Consider the following 21744-nt stretch of genomic DNA (forward strand, 5'->3'; position numbering starts at 1 on the left):
TTGAAATTAAGTTAAATAAAATGAAGTACATGAACAGGTGATGAAGTACAGAAACAGGTGACACGAAGATGGAGACTCTGCAGCAAGAATCCTAGGTGGTGAGGAAACTGGACCAGCTGCTGCAGCGAGAGAGTGCACCGCGTCCACCAACAGTGCCAGCACGAGGTTCGTCATCCGTCCAGGTTTGTGCCTGCTGCTAATAGAGCGCTGACACAGTATCTTCTCATAGATACCAGACCTTGGCAGCACCGCTGTGACATTCGACGAAGATAGAGGATGGAGACTGTGCATCAAGAATCCTAGGTGGTGAGGAAGCTGGATCAGCTGCTGCAGCGAAAGAGTGCGGAACGAGGTTCGTCATCCGTCCAGGTATGTGTCGGCTGCTAATTAAGCGCTGACACAGTCTCCTCACATAGATAACAGACCTTGGCAGCACCGATGTGACGTTTGGTAAGTCCATCATTCATCTCCATTTAATCTTGTACCTGGTGATTGTGTTAGTGGTGCAATGTGCCCGCAATAAAAGGCGACGGTTGGGATAATAAATTACCCTGGGCACTTGTTAGGGCCTTCAGAATTTCCAAGAATTCTGTTAAAAATATCTGGCGTACCTACAGTTACCGATTCTCGTTTCAAGTTCAACTTCAGCGAATTTAGAATATTTTTTAGCACAATTTTCGATTATTCATTTTCAACACACTGCACTCTAATCACAATATATCACATTACTATAAATTTCTGATACTTATTGGTAAGTTAATTTAAAATATTGATTGACTGATTTTAAAAATAATTTCAAAGGGGTTTTCCCTCATTTCCCTTGAAAATATTAAAAAAACACAAGAACGGCATGACGCGTCCGGCTGCCACGAAAGGCGCTATAATCTATAATACTATTATCTCCGTCAATATATGGTCAATAGTATGAATGCATTCATAAAATTGAATTAATTTGTCATGTAACTTTATAAAAATACCAACACTAATGTAACCATTCGGTAACTACTGTTTTTACAGTAATTTAAAATGAAAAATTAAAACATTAATTATGAGTTGTGAGAGAATTTCCTCTTATGGATCTGATTTTTATTTAAATTTTATTAATGTTATTTAATTTTAATATTATTATTTAATTTAAAATAGAAGCCTACAAATCAAACTCGATAACAGTAAAAAAACCTTTTTTTTTTAATTTATATTGTGTTTTTTTTTAAACATGGTTTTTTCCTATTATTCAAAGAAAACTTATAAAATTGTCGTTTTTCAATAAAGTACTATATAAGTTGAATTAGGTACCGTTGTTTTTTATATGCTCAATAAAAAGCTTGCGAAAAACATGGTTTTGTAGAAAGAATTAGATAGAATAAAAATTAATTTTAAAATAGAAGGCTACAAATTAAACTTGATAAAAGTTAAAAAAAAACATTTTTTTTAAATTTACATTGTTTTTTTACTATGTTTTTTTCCTAATGTTCAAAGGAAACTTATAAAATTGTCGTTTTTCAATAGAGTATAAAAACAAAATTTAATTGGGTACCGTTGATTTTTATAGGCTCAATAAAAAGCTTACGAAAAAGATGGTTTTGTAGAAAGGATTAGATAGAAGGGAAATAAAAAAAAAAACACAAGAGTTTTTATTTTTCACCGAAAATATGTTTTATTTTTGGAATATGCCATCACTGCTTGAGAGGTATGTCAGGTACCTACCATAAACAATAGTCCATAGATATGCCACTCACCCACATAGACCTAAAAAGCCCAAGACCACCTAGACGGAGCAATTCAAGAACAATTTGAAACCGCGGGGTGGGGGGGAAGACGGATGGAAATGCCAAAACCTGCTAAAAAAAATGTAATGACGTATCCCATTTCTCATCTCATCAAATACTAAAAAAAAATCATAAGCCAATATATGTAACTACATTGACAACACAAAAATAAAATAATAATTCTAAGGTCTATGGGCACGGGCCTATAAAGCCCTGGACCCTTTGTTTTTGGGGTGTTATGCCGTGTTGCGCTAACTCCTTCTTTAGTCTCCTCCGTTACAGTGTCCATCATCATGGCAAATGTGTCTGCCCTGATGATGGACACTGTAACGTTGTCCGAAACGTTGGCTAAAGAAGGAGTTTGCGCAACACGGCATAACACCAAAAAAACAAATAACAAAAATGCTTTTGGCCGTGAAAATCTTAAATCATATTTGTTATTGTTTATATGTTTACGTGCCTTATCAAATTACAATTTATATTAATATATTAAATTACCTTTGTAGCACTCGGTTTTTGTCAATACACTACCACCTGTGCAGAGATGTGCTTTATTTCAAATAAATCCATTTCAAGTGGAAATGCAAAATGCAAAATGGGTATTTTCCATTTTGCATTTTAAATGCTTTTCTAAAAACCATTTTGCATTTTGCATTTTAAATGCTTTTCTCAATGCATTTTCCATTTTAAATGCTATTTTGTAACATTCTTCCTACTATCTCCACATTCTCCACTCATCTGTTTTTCATAAGTCCCAAATATCAGTCGGTCCTCAACCTCGCTATGAGAGATAATTTACATTTGTCAAGTTGCTCCCTGGTAGGAGCCCTGGCGATTGAGTGATACCATTACAAAAAATACTGATTCAAATACTGAACATGGGGCCATGACACTGTAATATCAAATGTTAGAGTGCAGTTTCTATGTTTTTACGTTGGCAACATTAGTCACGCGCAAATTTTTTGTGGTCTCATAATTTGTAGTCGTGGTGTTTTTGGATTTACCATCACGTAATATGTTTGTTCTACATTGATGTCCATTATTAAATGACAAAATTGTTTAAAAATTCTATAATTATTCTAATAGTTTGACCTGAGAAACCATTTTGCATTTTCAATGCATTTTGAAAATAGGTATTTTGCATTTGAAATGCTTTTCTAAAAACCATTTTGCATTTTCAAATGGAATTTGAAAATTTTGAAATTTTGCATTTTGCATTTCCAAAGTTTTGACCCATTTCCATTTTGCATTTCAAATGGTTTTGGGTACCCATTTTGCACATCTCTGCACCTGTGAGACGAGGCTCTCAGGTTGTGTTTTTTATCCACGTGATGTAACAAATGTGATTTTACATAAAACTTAATTTGGATTGTAAAACATGATTTGTAGAAACAAATATATATATTTACATTTTTTTTCATTAACACACAGGAGACCCGGAGGACAATAATTTCACTCAGGGCCTATGTAATCGTTGGGGATGCTGAGTGTGATATTTGTCACATGAGAATGGGTCGCTTCTACGACTCTTTCTTGGTTTAACTGCTTGGCTGTGGAACGATTTGCCGGCCTTTGTGTATCCTCCCTCCTACAACTGTTAACATGGATCCCATGTTCACTCCTTCCTCTCCTCTCCCCTCAAATACTCTCTACATAGCATCCCCAGGATGTTAAAGAAGGTAAAAGCGTGGCGTCTATTTGTGTGGGTTATGCCTAAATGCTATAAAAAAAAGTTTTTGAATGTTTGTAAAGGTTTATACTAGATATAAAAATGTAATTTTTATAACTAAATAAATTAAAACATTAAAAAAAAGCAACCTGTTCTCACGTGACAAATGTCAACCGTGTACATAATTAATGGGCGTGCGTTTGGTGTGTTTCCTGACTATGCACCGGTGCCGAAGGGGTTAATGACATTTGATCGTCGGAGCATCTTCCATTGTAATACCGGTAGAACAAGGACAGCATACCTACCTGACGCCTTTGCTCTAAAGATTACAATCTGTTTGTTAAGATAGGGGAATCTATCAAACGGACCGACCGTTTATGCAGAGTCAAGGGTATTTTCATGTATATTGGGGCTCCAGACCAGAGGTTACTGCTAAATTCAACAGTGGGGCACACTTGCGTTTTGTACAGGGTCTATTACTTTACTATACAGTACGCCCCGCTTCCGATCACTTAGAGTTACACCAAGCATATCAGTGGATGGTATGTTGGGAAGATTGCTTCCGTTGAAGGAGACTAGGTTGTCATTTTGATCAATATAGATAAATACATAATTTCTCATAAATGATCATACTGTCCCATGCATACCAATGATTCGAAATACTAAGGACTATACTTAGCCAAATTCAAATATTTGTGTTAATTATCTATCCTACTTGTGTGGTTTAGTAATAATTTATTCTACAAAAAAAACTCACACATCGTAAAGAAAAAGATTCTTTATTTTCAATTACAATAATTACTATAATGTTTCATAGTCAACATAAAACATAATTAAATTTAGGTCTCCGCAACACCTCATCGCTTCTCCAATGCTGCTGTTAATTTTTGCAAGTAATCTTGTAATGTTGCCAGTTTTTCATCAAACTGTTCATATTTCTGGTTGGTGATGGCACGGATCACGGCTTGGGCTGTTAGGCGGGCTGACGAGAGGAGTTGCCATTCCTGGGTAGCCTCCGAACCGGCCTTTTCTTCTAGTGCGGCCAAACTGCTGACGGAGAGCGACTCTACGAGGTTCATCACGGCTTCGCACAGTTTCTCATCTGTGACCCAAGTGTCGAGCTGTAAGAAGAAAAAAATAATTACAAACCATTCAATTCTATGATAGTGAATTAAAAAATATCAACGTCTTAAAAGAGCTTACACGAGAAAATACCTAGATCAAGGGAATAGCAAAATAATACATACAGTAAAACCCACATAATATAAGTAAAAATAATAAACACTTCGTTTTAACTACTTTTAATTGTTTAGATACAACCGACATGTCTCGTGAGCTATGCTCACCACGTCACGGTTTACTTAAAACTAAATTACAAATACAGACATAAAGATGAGTGAATGGGGAGGGGGAGGGTGGGGGGGTTACAATGGAAACAAATTTAGCAGAGGATTATCCAAAAGGTTTTCTGATTTTATATTTTATATTTCATAATATTATAATTGTTCTTTACGATTTTTCTAATTTAAAATTTTTTCACTTTATAAACGCTCACAAAAAATGTCAGTTGAATCTAAACAATAAAAAGTGGTTAAAACCAAGTGTTAATTATTAATTAAAATGGTGCCACATAAACACGTTTGATGTGTTTGAAGAAACACGTAATTAGGGAATGCAAATCTCGCGAGATTGAGGCTCAAGCGAGATCCCGCGAGTTTATGAATCTAGTACCGCGAGATCTCGGCAATTTCGAGATCTCGCGAGATTGGCAGTCTTGTGTGTTTATTTTTGCAAATAATCACAATATTTTAATAAATTAGGAAAAAAATAATAAAAACCATAAGTATTATAAGATAAACATTTATTTTCACGAATAGACTATTAGAAATTACACATTAATTAACAAAATATACCAATCAAATGAAAAATTTGTTCAGTTCAAATCACAAGCCATTATTACGAATTATTTTGAAAATAGCTCCTTAAGAAGCACAAAATGTCCGAAGAATCGTCTGCTAAACGGCTTCTTATTTTGTTGGCCAGATAACCAGCCGCTGAGAAGGCCCTTTCGCATTCAACGCTAGTTGGAACCACAGATCTCAGGCAGTTATCCACGAACTGTAAAAGTTCGCCTTTTGACCCCCCGGACTCGTATAAATTCATTTCCTTTTTGATTAATGCCTCCAGAGAATTCGTAGTTAGTTTTCTGTCTCTAGGTTCTTTGAACGCAGCAGTAAATGTTTCCTGAAGTTCTTCTTGCAATGAAATACTCTTGCTTGTCTCAGAAAGAGATGAAAGCGGATCATTATCGTCATCATCAAATTCAGCTATATCATTAGCGGTGGCAGCTGATGTTGATGCGATCGACCAAGATAGATCTGAATTTGTCTGTGTTTGTGAATTAGTCAGACTGTATTGCGGATGCAAACGCTCTATAAGTGATTTAATTTCAGTTTGAATCCGTGTCCGAATCCGTGAAACTCCGTCCGTGTCTAGCACTAGCTCTGTCTCTCTCCGTAGCACGATACGACTTCGTATCGTGTTGACGTACGAGCCCTCAGTCCGCGCTTCAAATAAGACGTTTTTATGCTCGAGTGCAATCTCGTTAAACTCGCGAGATCTTGCCCTTTTTTGGTCCGAGATCAATCTCGCTAAAAAAGGCCGAGATCTCGCGAGAACGAGATTGCATTCCCTACACGTAATGTAAGTTTCCCATGTTTAAAAAATTTGTTTATTTAGTTAGTTGTAGGGAAAACTGAAATTAATGGGCCTTACGGACCACTCAATTTGTTTGGTTCAATAAAGGTTCAACCGTTGAGTGTTAACCTTATCACAACTTATGCCACTCCACACAGTTCAGCTTTACGTTTAACTCAACATTGATAACAAAAGCTTAGCCAAATTGAGTCGCCTGTAAGACCCATTAACCATTGGTTTGGAAGCCACATCTGTACAAGGTGTTTCTATAATAATAATAAATAATATTTGGCTAATTTATATAGCGCCGTTTTCGTGAAAAATCTTAAGAAGTATCTTTTCCCATCCAATATTAAATATTGAACGATTTCTTTCTTGAATATTGTTTTATATTAATATAGTGTTACACAGCTGAATGAAGTAAGAATAGTTACCTGAATGATCTCTTTATAAGATTTAAGCAACCTTTGTCCTTTCAGCAAGGAAGTAGGACTGATGTCCGCATAGAGTTGCCATACGGCTGCATCATTTGAGTGTGCCGAAGTGATGCGTCCAAACAATTCCAAAACCTTTGACGTAATCCTGAAAAATATTATGACATGAACACATTATCACTTTATTAGTAGCTTTAATCTGCCTGGAAACTAAGCCCACCGTCCAACATGTCAATAAGCAATCGACATAAAATAAATGCTGTAAGGTCCTGCGCAGAAAAGTTCCATAGTGCAATGCGCTGCAGACCGTTTACCTTTCTATAGCGAATTTAATTTTCTGCGCAGAATCTTGCAGCATTAGGTTTATGTCGATTGTTTACCGACCCGTGGAACAAAGGGCTAACACGTTATATTTTTTTTGGATTATTAAAGATGGCCCACACAAAGCGTCACCTCATTTGGACAAGGTTCTGAAAAATGCAAAACCATTTCTTTTGCTCATTTCTAAAACCAAAATAACTTTCATAGCCAACTGTGTTATATTTCCGTAGATACTTGTATGACGAAGTTCTAACATCAAGTTTTTAAAGCTTACATTTATTTTACAAGGTTCTAACATCACTTTGAACATTTTGCAATTGCCATTTTGTTTGTATCTGACAGTTAATCGTTTTTATTAGGCCTAGTGCAGTTCTTCAACTTAGTTGTATAGGGTTCTAACTTCTCCTTACCATGTTCTTAGTTGTCAAAGTTTGCAAAGACGATTTCTCACAATTTTCTCACATTTTCTGATTTTGAGGTTCGGTTTTGTATAAAGTATTTTAGTAATTATTATAATACATATTTTAAAGGAAAATATTTATTTATAATGTAGCTCTGTCTTGGAATGGCATTGGGGAAATGTAGTTAGAACCTTATGCAATGAATTATTATGCCCTAAATGGTAAGTATACGTCCTATTTTAATATTTTCCTTTAAAATAATCATAATCAACAATAATAAATAATCAACCTCAAATCAGAATCAAAAATCGGTGTACAGATTATGAGAAATCGTCTTAGCAAACTTTGACCCTATAACCTCTTATCTCAGAAGAAGGTAAAGTGAAGTTAGAACCCTGTAGAACTGAGGTGATGAAAGGTTAACTTACACTACAGTACATTACATAATGCCAATTAAAGTGGCATAACAAACCTTTTAACACGATTTCCGTCATGGTCAACACTGTCCTGTATTAAAGCTTTGACCAACAGAGACAAGACCTCCAGGTCCAGGTGCTTACTCCGCAGGTCCAGGAGTCGGTGGTAACTTCGGACAACATCGTCAAACTGGCCAATGTCCACACTGACTACCAGCATGTTATCCCAAACCTACAAAAATATACAACATCAAATGACCTGCACATTGCTAAATTTTATGTTACTTTCAATGGCATTCTCATTTTTGCACATTTTAAATCATAGATCAACAGAGTGGAAGATACTCTCAGTATCGCCCTGGTGTAAGACCACCATTCAGAATTGAAACGTTGCTTGAAATGGCTTTAGCCGTGTTTGGTGACCAGATCTGAATAGCCAGGTACTTCCCCACCTTCCTCTTCCCCATCTCCCTCCCCTCCCCAATACCCTCAGCCTCACAACATACCCCAATTGGGGATGCCATAGTCTCACTGGCTCCAGACGGGAGCAGTTGGGACTCTTGTGCGGTAATACTGTAAAAAAAAAAAAAAAAAGATAATGGCCTTTGAAAGCGATAACCTTAGTATTTACCTTCATTACTGTTTAGAAATTAAATTTATTACTTGGGGAATTTTTTGTATCTTTTTTTTTTAAATATTATTTAATTAAAACAAATATGTAAGAGTTATGAGCATGTATTGTGGTTTTGGGGGAAATTTAACTAATAAAAAATTAAACAGTAAAAAACAAAGCTGTTTTTCTATAATACATCTATTTTTATCAATAAATCATAGATATATAACACCCATAGTAGACTAGATCGCCAATCACCCAACCTCCCGTATAGCAGCGCCCGTAGTGATTTGAAGAGCCGATCCGCCATCTTGTAAAGGTCAGCCGTGATTTGCCTGCTTGTGTACAATGAAGAATTGATTGCAAGTTTATCAAGTTTAATTAAATATTTTGGATTGTTTGAACCATGGTTGTGGCGTGTGCAGCATGGGGTTGCACCAACAGACGCGACAAGAAGAGAAAATTAGAATTCAATTAGAAATATAGTATATATTTCATAAAAAGATGTTTAAACAAATATTTATTTATATGTATATATATACGCCTAAAAAGGCTTTTACATAGAAGTGATACATGATGCAGTGTACATAGGAGAATATGTATTATACAGGAGATATTGACAGTAAATAGATATACATAATCCATTTTAAAGAAGGTACAAAATACACACTTGTAAAATTGTGATTACAAGTATAATAAGAAAATATTAAAAAATATGAAGCAATATTAGTAAAACGTAAGAGTAACAAAGTAAAAAAAGAAATTACAACAACACTACATATAAGACAAAACATTAAAACTAATTTACCAACGCTACTCTAATTTGTAGGATTCAACAAAGTGTTGGTGTAGATTATGCTGAATTCTATATATATGGAGTCAATAAATAAATCAATAGCGCCCCCATACTTGTTGCCCAGATCATGCATCCTATTGGTCAGTGAGTGTGTCTGATAGTTGGTCGAGTATGTATTACAGAAAAATGTTATATTTTGTCTTGTATTCCTAGTCGGCACATGTAGTTTAATAGTGGCAAGGATGGCAGGACTATCAATTAAGTTGTTAATGACTCTGTGTAACACAACTAGGTCTGAAATAATTTTCCTGTCAGACAGTGTTATTAGATGCAATTGATTCATCAAACTGACATAATTAATGTAATTAATAGGAATTCCGAGCTTAAAATTTACGTACTTAAGAAATTTGTGCTGAACTCTTTCTATATTATTGGAGTGAACTTTATATAAAGGGGACCAAATAGGTGAATTATACTCCAATTGATTTCTGACTAATGAAATATAGAGGGTTCTCATACAATCTATGGACTTAAAATTAAGTTAATATTAGTTAAAGTTCTGCAAAGGAAGCCAAGCATCTTTAAAGCCTTATTAGATATATAGTTGATGTGTTCAATGAATGACATGTTTTCATCGAATATTACACCCAAGTCACAAATATGTGATACTGGTATTAATTTAATATTATTTAATGTATATTCATGTAGTATATTATAACTGATAATATACTACATGAATATAATAATATAGTAATAATAATATAATGTAGTATATTATAACTGATAATATACTACATAAAAATATGTTCTTAATGTACGATAGAATGCATGTATTTTGAATTCCCGCCGTAATCTGACTCTTTCAAGATGGCTTCAAATTCCTACGGCAATGGCCGCCAGGTTGGCGATCTAGTCCACTATGGGTGTTATATATCATTGCAATAAATGTAATAAATTTTTTTTTTTTAGGTTTGACTGAGGATCAAACCTTCCTCCCAGGGATTGGAGACAACTGCGCTCACAACTGAAAAATCCCGATTGGGTAGGACAGGCATTTATTTTGTATATTAACTGCTATGATATCATCCAATTTCAGAGAAATGCGTATATGTCCGCTTGTGTATGCGTGATTGCCACCAAAAGGTGATAGAATGCATTGACATCTACAGTGAGTCTATCTGCCACGTTTCAACTCGATCATATGTCGGGAAGTGGGTTAATTTCCGCTTCCAAAATTTGCATTCATTCAAAATATGAAAAAAATTAGGTTTTGACATACCTGCCAATTATCATAATTGAACTTCAGCGCTTCGTTGAGTGCTTTGTAGGCTCGCTCCTTATTCCCTTGTTTGACGTAAACCTTGGCCAGGTTGTTCCACGCCTCGAAGGAGTGGGGCTCCAGATAGGTGTAGCGTCTGTAGGCGGTGGCCGCCAGCTCCCAGCACTCCACGGTGAGGGCGGCATAACTGTACAAATAAAATATTATAGTATTTTGAATCAGAAATATCTATGAAAGAACAATATTTAAATAGTATGTACTAAATTGACCACTAATTGGTTTCATCAATTAGGTAGAAAGGAGAGTGAACTTTTACTACACAAAAAATGAAATCAAACACAAACCAAAAACAACAACGAAAACTCAAACAAAAAATAAACCATGTAAAAGATACCTTTATGTTCTAATCTTTATCATTATGTGTATATATGTACCTACCTAGTACTTTTAAATTAGAATGCTACCCAAGCAGCAGTTAATCTTATGTTTAATTGGATATTTTATTTTATTCTATTTCTTCTCTTTGTTATTCATATTTATACAAAATATGTTAGTAGGCTTAGGCACCAGTTAAAAGTACATATACCTATTATTTCATTATTATTTTAATACTATACTTATCAAACAACTTATCAAAATGTTAATACTCATTCTAATTTGACTGTCCTAAAACGGGAATCCTCCTAGTTGGGCAGTCAAAACATTTCTTAAATAATGTATATAAATGTATAATCTTTTACTAAATAAATAAAATAAATAAAAAATAAACAAAATTCAACCCACTATACTAGTTGAAAGCACAAAATCAAGCTCTATAATTCGCCAGCATTCAAATGTCAAATTCGATTCATTCATTCCAAGCTTTGTACACTGACAGATTGGGTTATCTTACTATTACACACTCAGTTACTATATCATCTAGCCTGCTCTCACATTTTACCAGTTACTGGGGTTAATTATTTATTTTTAGAACATTTAAATTTTTTTTATTATTTATTAACCGAGTATACATCATAAACAGATAGAAATACTTTTTTTGGATAAATCGCTGCACTAGGCTGAGCCTGTTCTGCGGTGACATTTCAGTTAGTCCTGTGTATTCTAGCAATGCTTTTTACATTTTCAGTCTATATACATTTACAGTGTTAGGAATTGTTTATATAACTGACTAATTAAATAACGACAAAAAATTTAAGCCTAATTAAAAAAAGAAAAATATAAATAAACAGTTCTGATAAAATTAAATGTGTTGTTTTGGAATATTTTCTAGGATTACATTTAAACATGGAGTGGGTATCAATAATGACAATGAGAGAAAGACATACGTAACCATAGATGTTACAGTACTGTGAACGCCGTTCACATGGTTCTACTCTATGGTCATTTTTGAACAAAATATTCATAGAATGAAATTTGAAGTTGATCAACATTGGGCTTCTACTTCTGTGGCATAGATAGTTCGTTTTCACTTTTTTTTATTTTTTTTTTTTATATTAACTCCACACAGGAGGCCCTGAAGAAAATAATTTCCCTCAGGGCCTATGTCATCTTTGGGGATGCTGTGTGGAGGGTCTTTTTGTGGAGAGGAAGGAGTGAACATGGGTCTTGAAGAGTCCCATGTTGTAGGAGGGAGGAAACACAGAGGCCGGTAGCTCGTTCCACAGCCGAGCTGTTGAACTTAAGAACGAATCGTAGAAGCGACCCGTTCTCATGTGACAAATGTCAACCGTGTACAAATGTTGGGCACGCGTTTGGCGTGTATCCCGACTACGCACCGGTGCCGAAGGGATCAATGACGCTAGTTCCTCAGAGCATCTTCCATTGTAATACCGATAGAACAAGGACAGCATACCTACCTGACTGATCTGTTTCAAAGATTCTATGAATAAATTCTGATCTATTTGATAGGTTGTATGAATAAATTCTATAGTAAATGCCTACCTACTTAATAAATTATGAACCATAAATATTTAACCTAAGATTTTATTAAATTTAAATAAGGAATTATGCAATTCATCCAATGTTTCTATCTCAGTAACAATTCTTTTTTCAAACATTCTTCAGGCCGGTAGGTATCATAATATTAATTATTCCGATTTAACAGCTCATAGCAGGAATCACGATCATGCGAACTCCGGCGGAAGTAACAAACAAACTCTCCAACAGATGAAATTCCAAATGGTCGAGTTAAAACAGAACAGTAAACTCAGTCAATTAAATAAATTATTTACCCAAGTCTGAGCCAAACGGATTCTTGTAAGGAGTTGATCTCGCAAGACTTTTGGTAGTGAGGAAGACACTCCTCGTATTTCTTGTGCGCAAACAGATAGTTGCCCCAGTGCTTCTGGGCCCGGCTGCTCCGGTGCTTTGAGAAATTCCAGGCCTTCTTGTACTGCGCCACGTCATCTGAAAATCAGTTAATGATATTGGATTAACTGATTTAAATGTGTATTGCATAGAACGAAACTAGAAGAACTAGAAACAATTGTTCCATTTAGCTGCTAAATAGCTATGGCTATTTAGATGTACTTCACACAGACTTCAAAACTAAGTTTGAGGACACTTTGACTGTGGAAATGGAATGTTGAAGAATCGGATATCATATGACAAGAAGAACTGATCGGAATAAGCGCTAACAAATAACTTAAGGGGCAGTGCAGTAGGGCCAGCTACAGAAAGAAATTCCCGTTGCTTATCCTGCTCCATTTTCATTTACCTCACAAGGGCGCCCCTGTCTGCACAATGCAAAAACAGAGCAACTATATCGCCACCCGATTGTTGGGCAGGCAAGGGAAAGGAATCTTTTTACGAAAAAAATAAATGATTATCACATGGGACGTTAATAGTTTTAGGAAAATTCAATATTCGGCAGGCAGGGGGTCTACGGAAAAAAAAATATTTGGCAAGTGATCTACGGGGCAAAAAAGTTAGGGAACCTCTGAATTAGCACAATAACCCAGCGCTATGTTTAAATTATACTCGCCAGACATTGTAGATCTCCATCCCATTTGAATTTCTTAAATACATTTTTGTATTAGGATCACGAAACACGTCCACAAGGCATTTCTTGTGTTCTTCTTTATTTTATGGTATATTGCATGTACATTGAAATGTCAATGTACATACAAATTGATGTTGTTAGTTTGTCTGAATCTTATGGGACATACCTGTAGCATCACCCAACAGGCAATATAGTTTCACCGTCGGCTTAATATCAATCTGTTGCTGAATTATTTCTGCGGCCTGAAACATAAGAACGTCCAATTATTTAAATTACGAGGGAGGATAACAGAACAGTGTGTATGATTAGTTGTATTAATGTGAATGAAGCGAGGAGAGTGCCAGGATAGATGTGTGTAATTTATTATCCTCTCTGACTAACCTTGCAAAGAACTGGCATGATAAATAGTCAGTACAACAATTCATTGTCTTGCTGGCGATTAATGGATGATCTGCTATTGTCCGCTAAATTTCATCCTCAAAGGAAAAACCACTTGAGTGAAAGCTACGCAAATTTGGGTTAGCACTGCTCATTCCCTTAAACGATGTCTACCCAAATTTGGGTAGCTATAGGTATGTGATTTTTATGAATTTATTTTGTACTTCCGGCAGTCAGCTAATATATTGCTTAAGCAAGCTAGCGACAAGCTTAAAGCTTGTATCGAATACCAAAAAATGTCACTAATGTTCCTCTTATGGAATATTATAGACAATGTTTTGTATTGTGTAATCTGTTAAATTGTTTTCTAAAAGTTTTATGCCTGTTTACATTTAAAATATTGCATTTTTTTAATATCTGTGACAATAGACATTTCCAGTATACCATAGACAACATTCAGAAATAGTAATATCCAAGATTTCTCCAAATAAGTACAAAGTAGAGCAATTTCCGTAATTAACATAATATGGAATTCAAGGGTTTATATATTGAAGGTTTTTAATTTTTTTTTAAAACCTAAAAATATGGGATAGATGGTGAAATATATATATATTTTTTTTTAAATATATTTCTTGTATATGAAAACATAAATATGTTAAGCTTAAAAAAAAAACTAATTACAATAAAAATGTTTTCTTTTTAACGTAACTACCCAATTCAATAGAGAAAAACGTTTCTCGTGTTTGATTTGGGGAGTAGTGCCATTACAATATATTATATTGGGTAAAGAAAAGAAAGAAAGTTTTTACATATTTACAAAGTAAGAAATAAACAAAATGTATAAAGCATGATAACAAAAGTATAGATAATGAAAATAGACTGCAATAGCTGTTACTAAAATAGATACATTTTTTTTTTATTTTTTTTTTTTATTTCATTCAAAAAACAGTTTTTACATAAAAAGCATGCTCTGCACATCTCACTAGGGCATTCCTGTATCAAGATGTGCAGCTTTACAATAATATCATTTAAAAAAATACATATATGTAAATTTAAAATAATAACAACATTAAATTAAATTAAATTTAAACCAAAAAAAAAAGTTTATGAGACGGACGTTTCGAGACCGGTAGACAAAAATAAAACAAAATTTTAGTAACAAATGTATGAAAAAATAAAAACAAAATGTCAACAAAAGAAGCATTAGTAAGTAAGTTGGCAACAATAATATTCTTCTGTTAACTAAAGTACAAGGTACCTGTGCTGGCTTATCAGACACAAGCATAGGGTAACCATACTAACAATTACAACATGGATAGTATGAATAATAGATTATAAGAAAAAATAAAAATAACTAAATAAAAAATAGGTAAATAATAACCGATAGGTAAGTAGATAATATTATAATAAAAAGTAAGTAAGTAAATAATTTAGCTGGACAATAATTAAAGTAAATATTAATACGATAATTAAGTAGATAATAATAATAATAAGATCATAAGTTACCTACCTACTGAGTCTAGTGTTGACATATTCTTACGTCTGCTATAATTTAATAAAAATCAACATAAAATTGAAGTGTACTAAACTCAAAGATCTAAACTATTAGAAATCAAAGACCGCGCTTCAAATCAGTGCATTTATATCTTGTGAAGTGCTATTTTTTCATGTTTTTTTGTCTTCACAAAGAAACTGCATGTTAACTGTCAAAAAAAAAAACCAAATAATAAAAATAAATCTGTCATTCTGTACTAAAACGAGCTAGCTGTTAAAAAATTCAAAAGTGCCTAAACTGTGTTGAAACTATCAATATTAAACATCATTCAATCAATTGTATTCACGGCGAAATCAATTTATTTCAACATGAATACACTGTGCATCGTTTGCGACAAAAATATTGACAGTCCAGCCGAATTCATATCTTGTGTTGTCTGTGATAATGGCTATCATCTTGTTTGTGCAGAGATTGGTGAAAACATACGTGGTGCTCGTAATTCTCAGTGGAAATGTAAAAAATGCTCTAAAGCTTTTTCTAAAAAAAAGACCAGAAATATGAATTATTATGATGAAAAAATCGATCAAGAACCATCTACCGGCAAACCTACCAAACATCTAACTCAACAGTCAACAGACGCAGAGAAATTTCCTTCATCAACCATAGATGGCGCAAGCGGCATTCTTACGTCAGAAAAGTTTATTTTAGAATTAAACAATTTCAAAAAAACAATAATGGATTTTGTGGAACAAAAATATGATTCGATTATCGCACAAAACAAAGAAATCCTTGATTCATTTAAATTTTTAGCGGATCAGCAAGACCTTCTAAAAAAACGTTTAACTGTCATTGAATCCTCGCAAGAAAGGTTCATTACTGATATGCTAGAATTAAAAAAACAAAACGCTGTATTAGAAAATACTACTTCTCATCAGGACGACAAAATTGACCGGCTGGAGTACATTACACAGATGTGCAATATCGACATCAGAGGCATCCCTGAAGCAAACAATGAAAATATTATGGAAACTCTTAAAAAGATATCAAAAATCATAAATTACGGAGATACCTCGATACCTTTACAATCTGAAATCAATAAAATGTACAGACTAGGACCAAAACTGTCCGAAAAAAATCCCAGGTCTGTAATAGTGTCGTTCAATAGTATTAAATCTCGAGATGACTTCCTACTCAAAATCAAAGACTATAAAAAATCCTCTACCTCCAGTTCAAGCAAACTCAATACAGCAGATCTAGGGCTATCTCAAGAAGCAAAACGGATTTACGTGTCAGATCATCTAACTCAAAAAGGAAAATTCTTACTCTCCCAAACTAAAAAATTCGCCAGAGAAAATAACTATAAATACTCTTGGTCATCTTTGGGGCGCATTCTACTAAGACATACGGATACATCCAAAATTATTACGATTAAAAACATCACTGATCTTGATCGAGAAAAACGCCAACAACTATGACAGATGATAAAAAGTACCTCAACATTTACTGCACTGCTAAACAAAAATAATCCGGATAATATCATATTCATCGCAAGTTTTCTCATGAGTTATTTCTTTGTCTTTATAAATAATAATGTTTTAATTGAAAATAATGCATTCCTACTCTTTTTAGGAGTTCTTTCATGTAGCAACATTATCAGTGTGAAAATTGTTTATATCAGCATTCACCATTTTTATTATACTTTACCTCCTTTGACTGTATCTCACGTTTCGTTAGCTCTCTCTAAAAAAAAATTATATATCTCCATAAATAATACTTTCACTACAAGTTTTTATTTGAATATTTGAATATTATCAAAATAATTCTTTCTTACTTTCATTAGTAGCTTTCCCTAGTAACATCAAAATTATTATAAAAATTGCGAATCTTACAATTAAAAATTCTAACCATACTCTTCCTCTAAGCAACAAAAACCACGCTGTTTTAGTATTCTTTAAAATATCTGTTTACTGGGTAAATATTATTCTTCCTTCATGTTCTCGTAGGAATCAGAGTAGTAATATCTTATTTACTCACTATATGATGCTCTTATTTTCTTCAATAATCTTTTTATTTTGGCTAACTTTTATTATATTCACTTGTATTTACAGAATTTACATTAACTACAAATGCTCGAGCTCTGTCAAAATAATGTTTTTGTATTTCTCAAAAACCTTTACTACTGTTTTATTTACATATTTTATTCGCACATTTTTAATCATACTTTTGCATTTTTCACATGTTACTAAATTTAATTATTGTCCTTTATCACACCTAACAATTACAATCAGAAGCATTATACACTATAGTATGCACTTTACAGTTAAAATATATTTTAAGTGGGAATACTATGTATCAACATTATCATTCATGTTATATAATATTCTCTCATTATCTCATAATAATGCACTCTCTCTATTCCCTCTCTCTGTGCTTCAATCAAACTCATATGTACGTATCACAAGCAGCGAGAGTCTTTGTAAGATTATGTTCCCAACAAATCTATGTAAATCTGGAAAAAATCTTAATTTACATAAATATGTCCTAGTATTGGTTCTTCTTTGCATTTTTCGCATGTTATGGTATTTAATTATTGTTTTTTGGCATTTTTTTTTCGCATCAACTCCTCTACAGAATCAGCACATACTTTGCATTTGGCCATTTTATTGATTTTATTGTTTTCATATTTTTTGTATTTGCAGCCTTCATGACAGATATCTACATAATCATCAACTGCTTAGATTGCTCTATACGAAACATACCAACACCATCATCTTTTATAACATCTTTTACATCTAATATAATTATTGGATTCAACTTTCATCTCGAAGTAAAATACGCATCATACTCGAATAATCAGAACTCACATTCTACTATACAATATATTAATAAAACACCGATTAACAACACAGTAATTTACACTTTCGTTTTTAACTTTTTGTTTGCAGACTTTTCGCAAAAGAACTACGGGTGCACCACCACACATCATAGTAAATTTAATCATAATTATGTTTCAGTTACCTTCGGATAATTACAATGATTCTGTAATTAGCATTAATATGAATATAATTCGAGATCTGGAGAATTTAAACAACTATAACTGGGACTCATATAGTCTAAAAATCATACACCAGAATATTAGAAGCATATCAAATCTCGATGACTTTACAATTTTTCTTGATCAATTTAATTCATCTTTCGATGTTATAATATTAACCGAATGCTGGTTAAATAAATACTACACCGTAAAATCAATCCACAATTACTCTGAATATCACACCACAACCAACCTCAACAAATCCAGTGGAATTGTTATCTACATCAAGGACGGAATTAAAGCTCATGTAGAGGAAATTACTTTAGCACAATCAAACTGTATGAAAATAGTATTGAATAATAACATATGCATATTTGCCATTTACAGATCTCCTTCCTTCATCAATATTGACCCCTTCCTTTCTTCATTGCAAGAAATTTTAAACAATGCGAAAAAATTTGAACAGCAAATTATAATGGGAGATTTAAACATTAACACTATCCCTGACTACCACCGTCAATCAATCGATTATCTATGTCTACTCGCGGAAAATGGTTTCACACAGACTATTAACAGCTTTACTCGTGAACAGGGCTCGAGTAAATCCTGTCTTGATCACATCAATGTAAAAAATATTAACTTTATTGACACTTTTGTTATACACTCAACTATTTCAGACCACTATACAACATCTCTTTGTCTTAAAAACAAGCCTCCCACTTCTTCGAAAATTAAATACGTTGCTAAAACTAATTTCAACAAGTTAATTGAGGACTTGAGCGCAGAAAACTGGCTAAATGTTCTAGATAAATCAGATACTGACTTAGCAATGAAAGAATTTATTATCAAACTACACGAGTATATATCAAAACACACAAGTAATATAACCGTATCTAATAAACAAATTAAATTCACACCATGGATCACCCTGGGGCTAGTTAAATCGATTCACAGAAGAAATCATCTTCATGAAAAGGCAAAAATATATCCTGAGAATTTGGTATTACAATGTTATTATAAAAAATATAGGAATTTGTGTAAGAAATTAATTACATCGGCGAAAGAAAATTATTATAAAAAACTCATTTACGAAAACAACTGCAATCCAAAACGTTTTTGGGATACCTTTCGCAACATAACCAAATCCAAAATCAATAAATCTTCTGAAATAAAATCGCTATACATTAACACATCAAACTCTGAAGTCCCCAAAGATATGGCAAACTTTGCAAATAGTTACTTTTCATCTGTGGGTGACACACTTGCGAAAAAAATTCTCGATAAGTGTAAGAAATCAGAAACCGCTCTCGCCAATTTAACTATCCCTAGGATCGGTCACAAAATAGACTCAATCACAACTTCAACTTACGAAGTCATGAAGATAATTGACGACCTTAAATCATCAAAAGCATGTGGTCCCGATAAGATTTCATCAAATCTTCTAAAAATCATTAAAGTATACATAGCCATACCGATTGCGTTCATTGCGAATCTAAGCTTTAATTCAGGGAAATTCCCTAACCATTTAAAACAGTCAATCGTCATTTTACTACATAAAAGTGGGGACAAATCACTGATACATAATTACCGGCCTGTTTCCTTGCTCAACTCTGTCTCTAAAATTATGGAGAAAATTGTAAAGAACCGTCTCATCCTTTATCTCGAAAATAACAACATCCTTTCTAGTAGACAATTCGGCTTTCGCAAAGGTTTAAGCACTGAAAACGCCATCGCTAATTTGACAAAAATCATCTCTAACAATCTAGATAAAGGTAGTAAATGCATTGCACTTTTTTTAGATCTAGCTAAAGCGTTCGACACTATCTCGCACAAAATTCTGCTGAATAAACTACAGCGAATTGGGATACAGGGTCAAATTTTCAAGTGGTTTGTTAGTTACCTAGAAAACAGGAGCCAAAGAGTGGATATTAACGGTACTCTAAGTGATCCAGCCAATATTAAATATGGCGTACCGCAAGGAAGTACACTAGGTCCCATATTGTTTAATGTTTATATAAATGACTTATGTAATACTTCATTTGCAGACCACATTATTACATTTGCTGACGATACAGTACTTTTATTCGAAGGCAAAACCTGGAATGAGTCTTGCATTAAAGCTGAATTTGGCATAAACAAAGTTAAACAGTGGCTAGATAGTAATCTCCTCACTCTAAACTCGGATAAAACGAAATTCATCTGCTTCAGTTCAACTCAAGCGGGTCAACCACAAGAAATTATTAACATTAGAATACACCATTGTTACGACACTATTACATGTAAATGCAATACCTTAGAATGTGTGGACAATATAAGATACCTAGGAATTATCATTGATAAATTTCTGAGATGGGACAAACACATAGCCTTTACTTCCACAAAGGTCAGGAAACTTACACATCTGTTTATAGCAATAAGAAATATTCTATGTCTAAATGATTTGAAACGAATTTACTTTGCAATGTGCAATTCCATACTAGACTATGCTTCCTTAGGTTGGGGAGGTTGTGCCAAAACCATACTCGATCCCTTAGCTAAATCCCAGAAATCGCTTATAAGAGTCATACTGAAAAAACCTTTCAGGTACCCCAGCGATTCATTGTTCGCAGAGTTTCGTGTTCTTGATGTAAGACAATTATACATGAGGAAAATCATTTTACATACTCAAAAACAGAGGCACTACTTAGCTTCCGTAAACCACTGTCATAATACAAGACATGCAAAAAAAAAACCCAACAGTTCCGCCCACCACTTCCTCATCTTTAGCACAGAGACAATTCTCATACTTAGGCCCTAAACTGCTCAATCTCATACCTGATGCATGGAAGGCAAAGAGTACTAATATTCTGCGTATGCAGGTAAACAATTGGCTTCTGGTCTTGGGGAGAGTTGAATGCGAGAATATGCTAAAAAACAGTAATTAAATTGTAAATTTTGTTTTTCTTTACATTCTTCTTTACATTTTAACTTATATTGGTATTATATTAGCATTACAGGAACTGTATTTTTACATAAAGAAAGTTCGAAAATTGTTCAATTCTTCGTGATATTTTTCCTTAAAGGAAAAGTTCCTTCTTTACTTTCATTTTTTATTTTTTGTTATTTTTCATTTCCTTGTTTTATATATTAATATTTCTTTAGTTTAATATTTCAGCTAAACAATAGTAAAAAAAAAAAAATGAATATACATTTGTATTACCTTACCAACAGAATTTCTTCAATTCAGTTTCATTTTCAAATTCATTTTCTTGTTTTTATCTATTAATTCAGCTTATGTTATGTTAATTCAGTTATTATGTCAGCTAAATAATAGTAAAATATGTCGTGATATAACTGGAAGTATTCTAGAATATGAATATACATATGTATTTTTTTTTTAACAACAGAATAGTCAACACTATAATGTACCATATATTACATGTAAAAACTTTATCATACTGG

General features: G+C 33.4%; 1 protein-coding gene across 1 annotated transcript in view; it reads right to left on the reverse strand.

Annotated features, from left to right (window-relative positions):
- Positions 1-4201: 4201 nt before the first annotated feature.
- The window catches only part of LOC149422012 (tetratricopeptide repeat protein 27), a 28252-nt gene continuing 10709 nt past the window's right edge, over positions 4202-21744 (reverse strand). The window contains exons 7-12 of the mRNA XM_089634650.1: positions 13563-13638; positions 12627-12801; positions 10396-10582; positions 7764-7939; positions 6570-6717; positions 4202-4559 (exon numbers count right to left, since the gene is read on the reverse strand). Of these exons, the coding sequence (XP_089490776.1) occupies positions 4296-4559; positions 6570-6717; positions 7764-7939; positions 10396-10582; positions 12627-12801; positions 13563-13638 (1026 nt within the window). The 3' untranslated portion in view covers positions 4202-4295. The remainder of the gene's footprint in view (positions 4560-6569; positions 6718-7763; positions 7940-10395; positions 10583-12626; positions 12802-13562; positions 13639-21744) is intronic.

This window comes from Hesperophylax consimilis, chromosome 8, assembly GCF_061612785.1.
Source record: "Hesperophylax consimilis isolate HC1 chromosome 8, BYU_Hcon_1.0, whole genome shotgun sequence".
Classification (NCBI taxonomy): domain Eukaryota; kingdom Metazoa; phylum Arthropoda; class Insecta; order Trichoptera; family Limnephilidae; genus Hesperophylax; species Hesperophylax consimilis.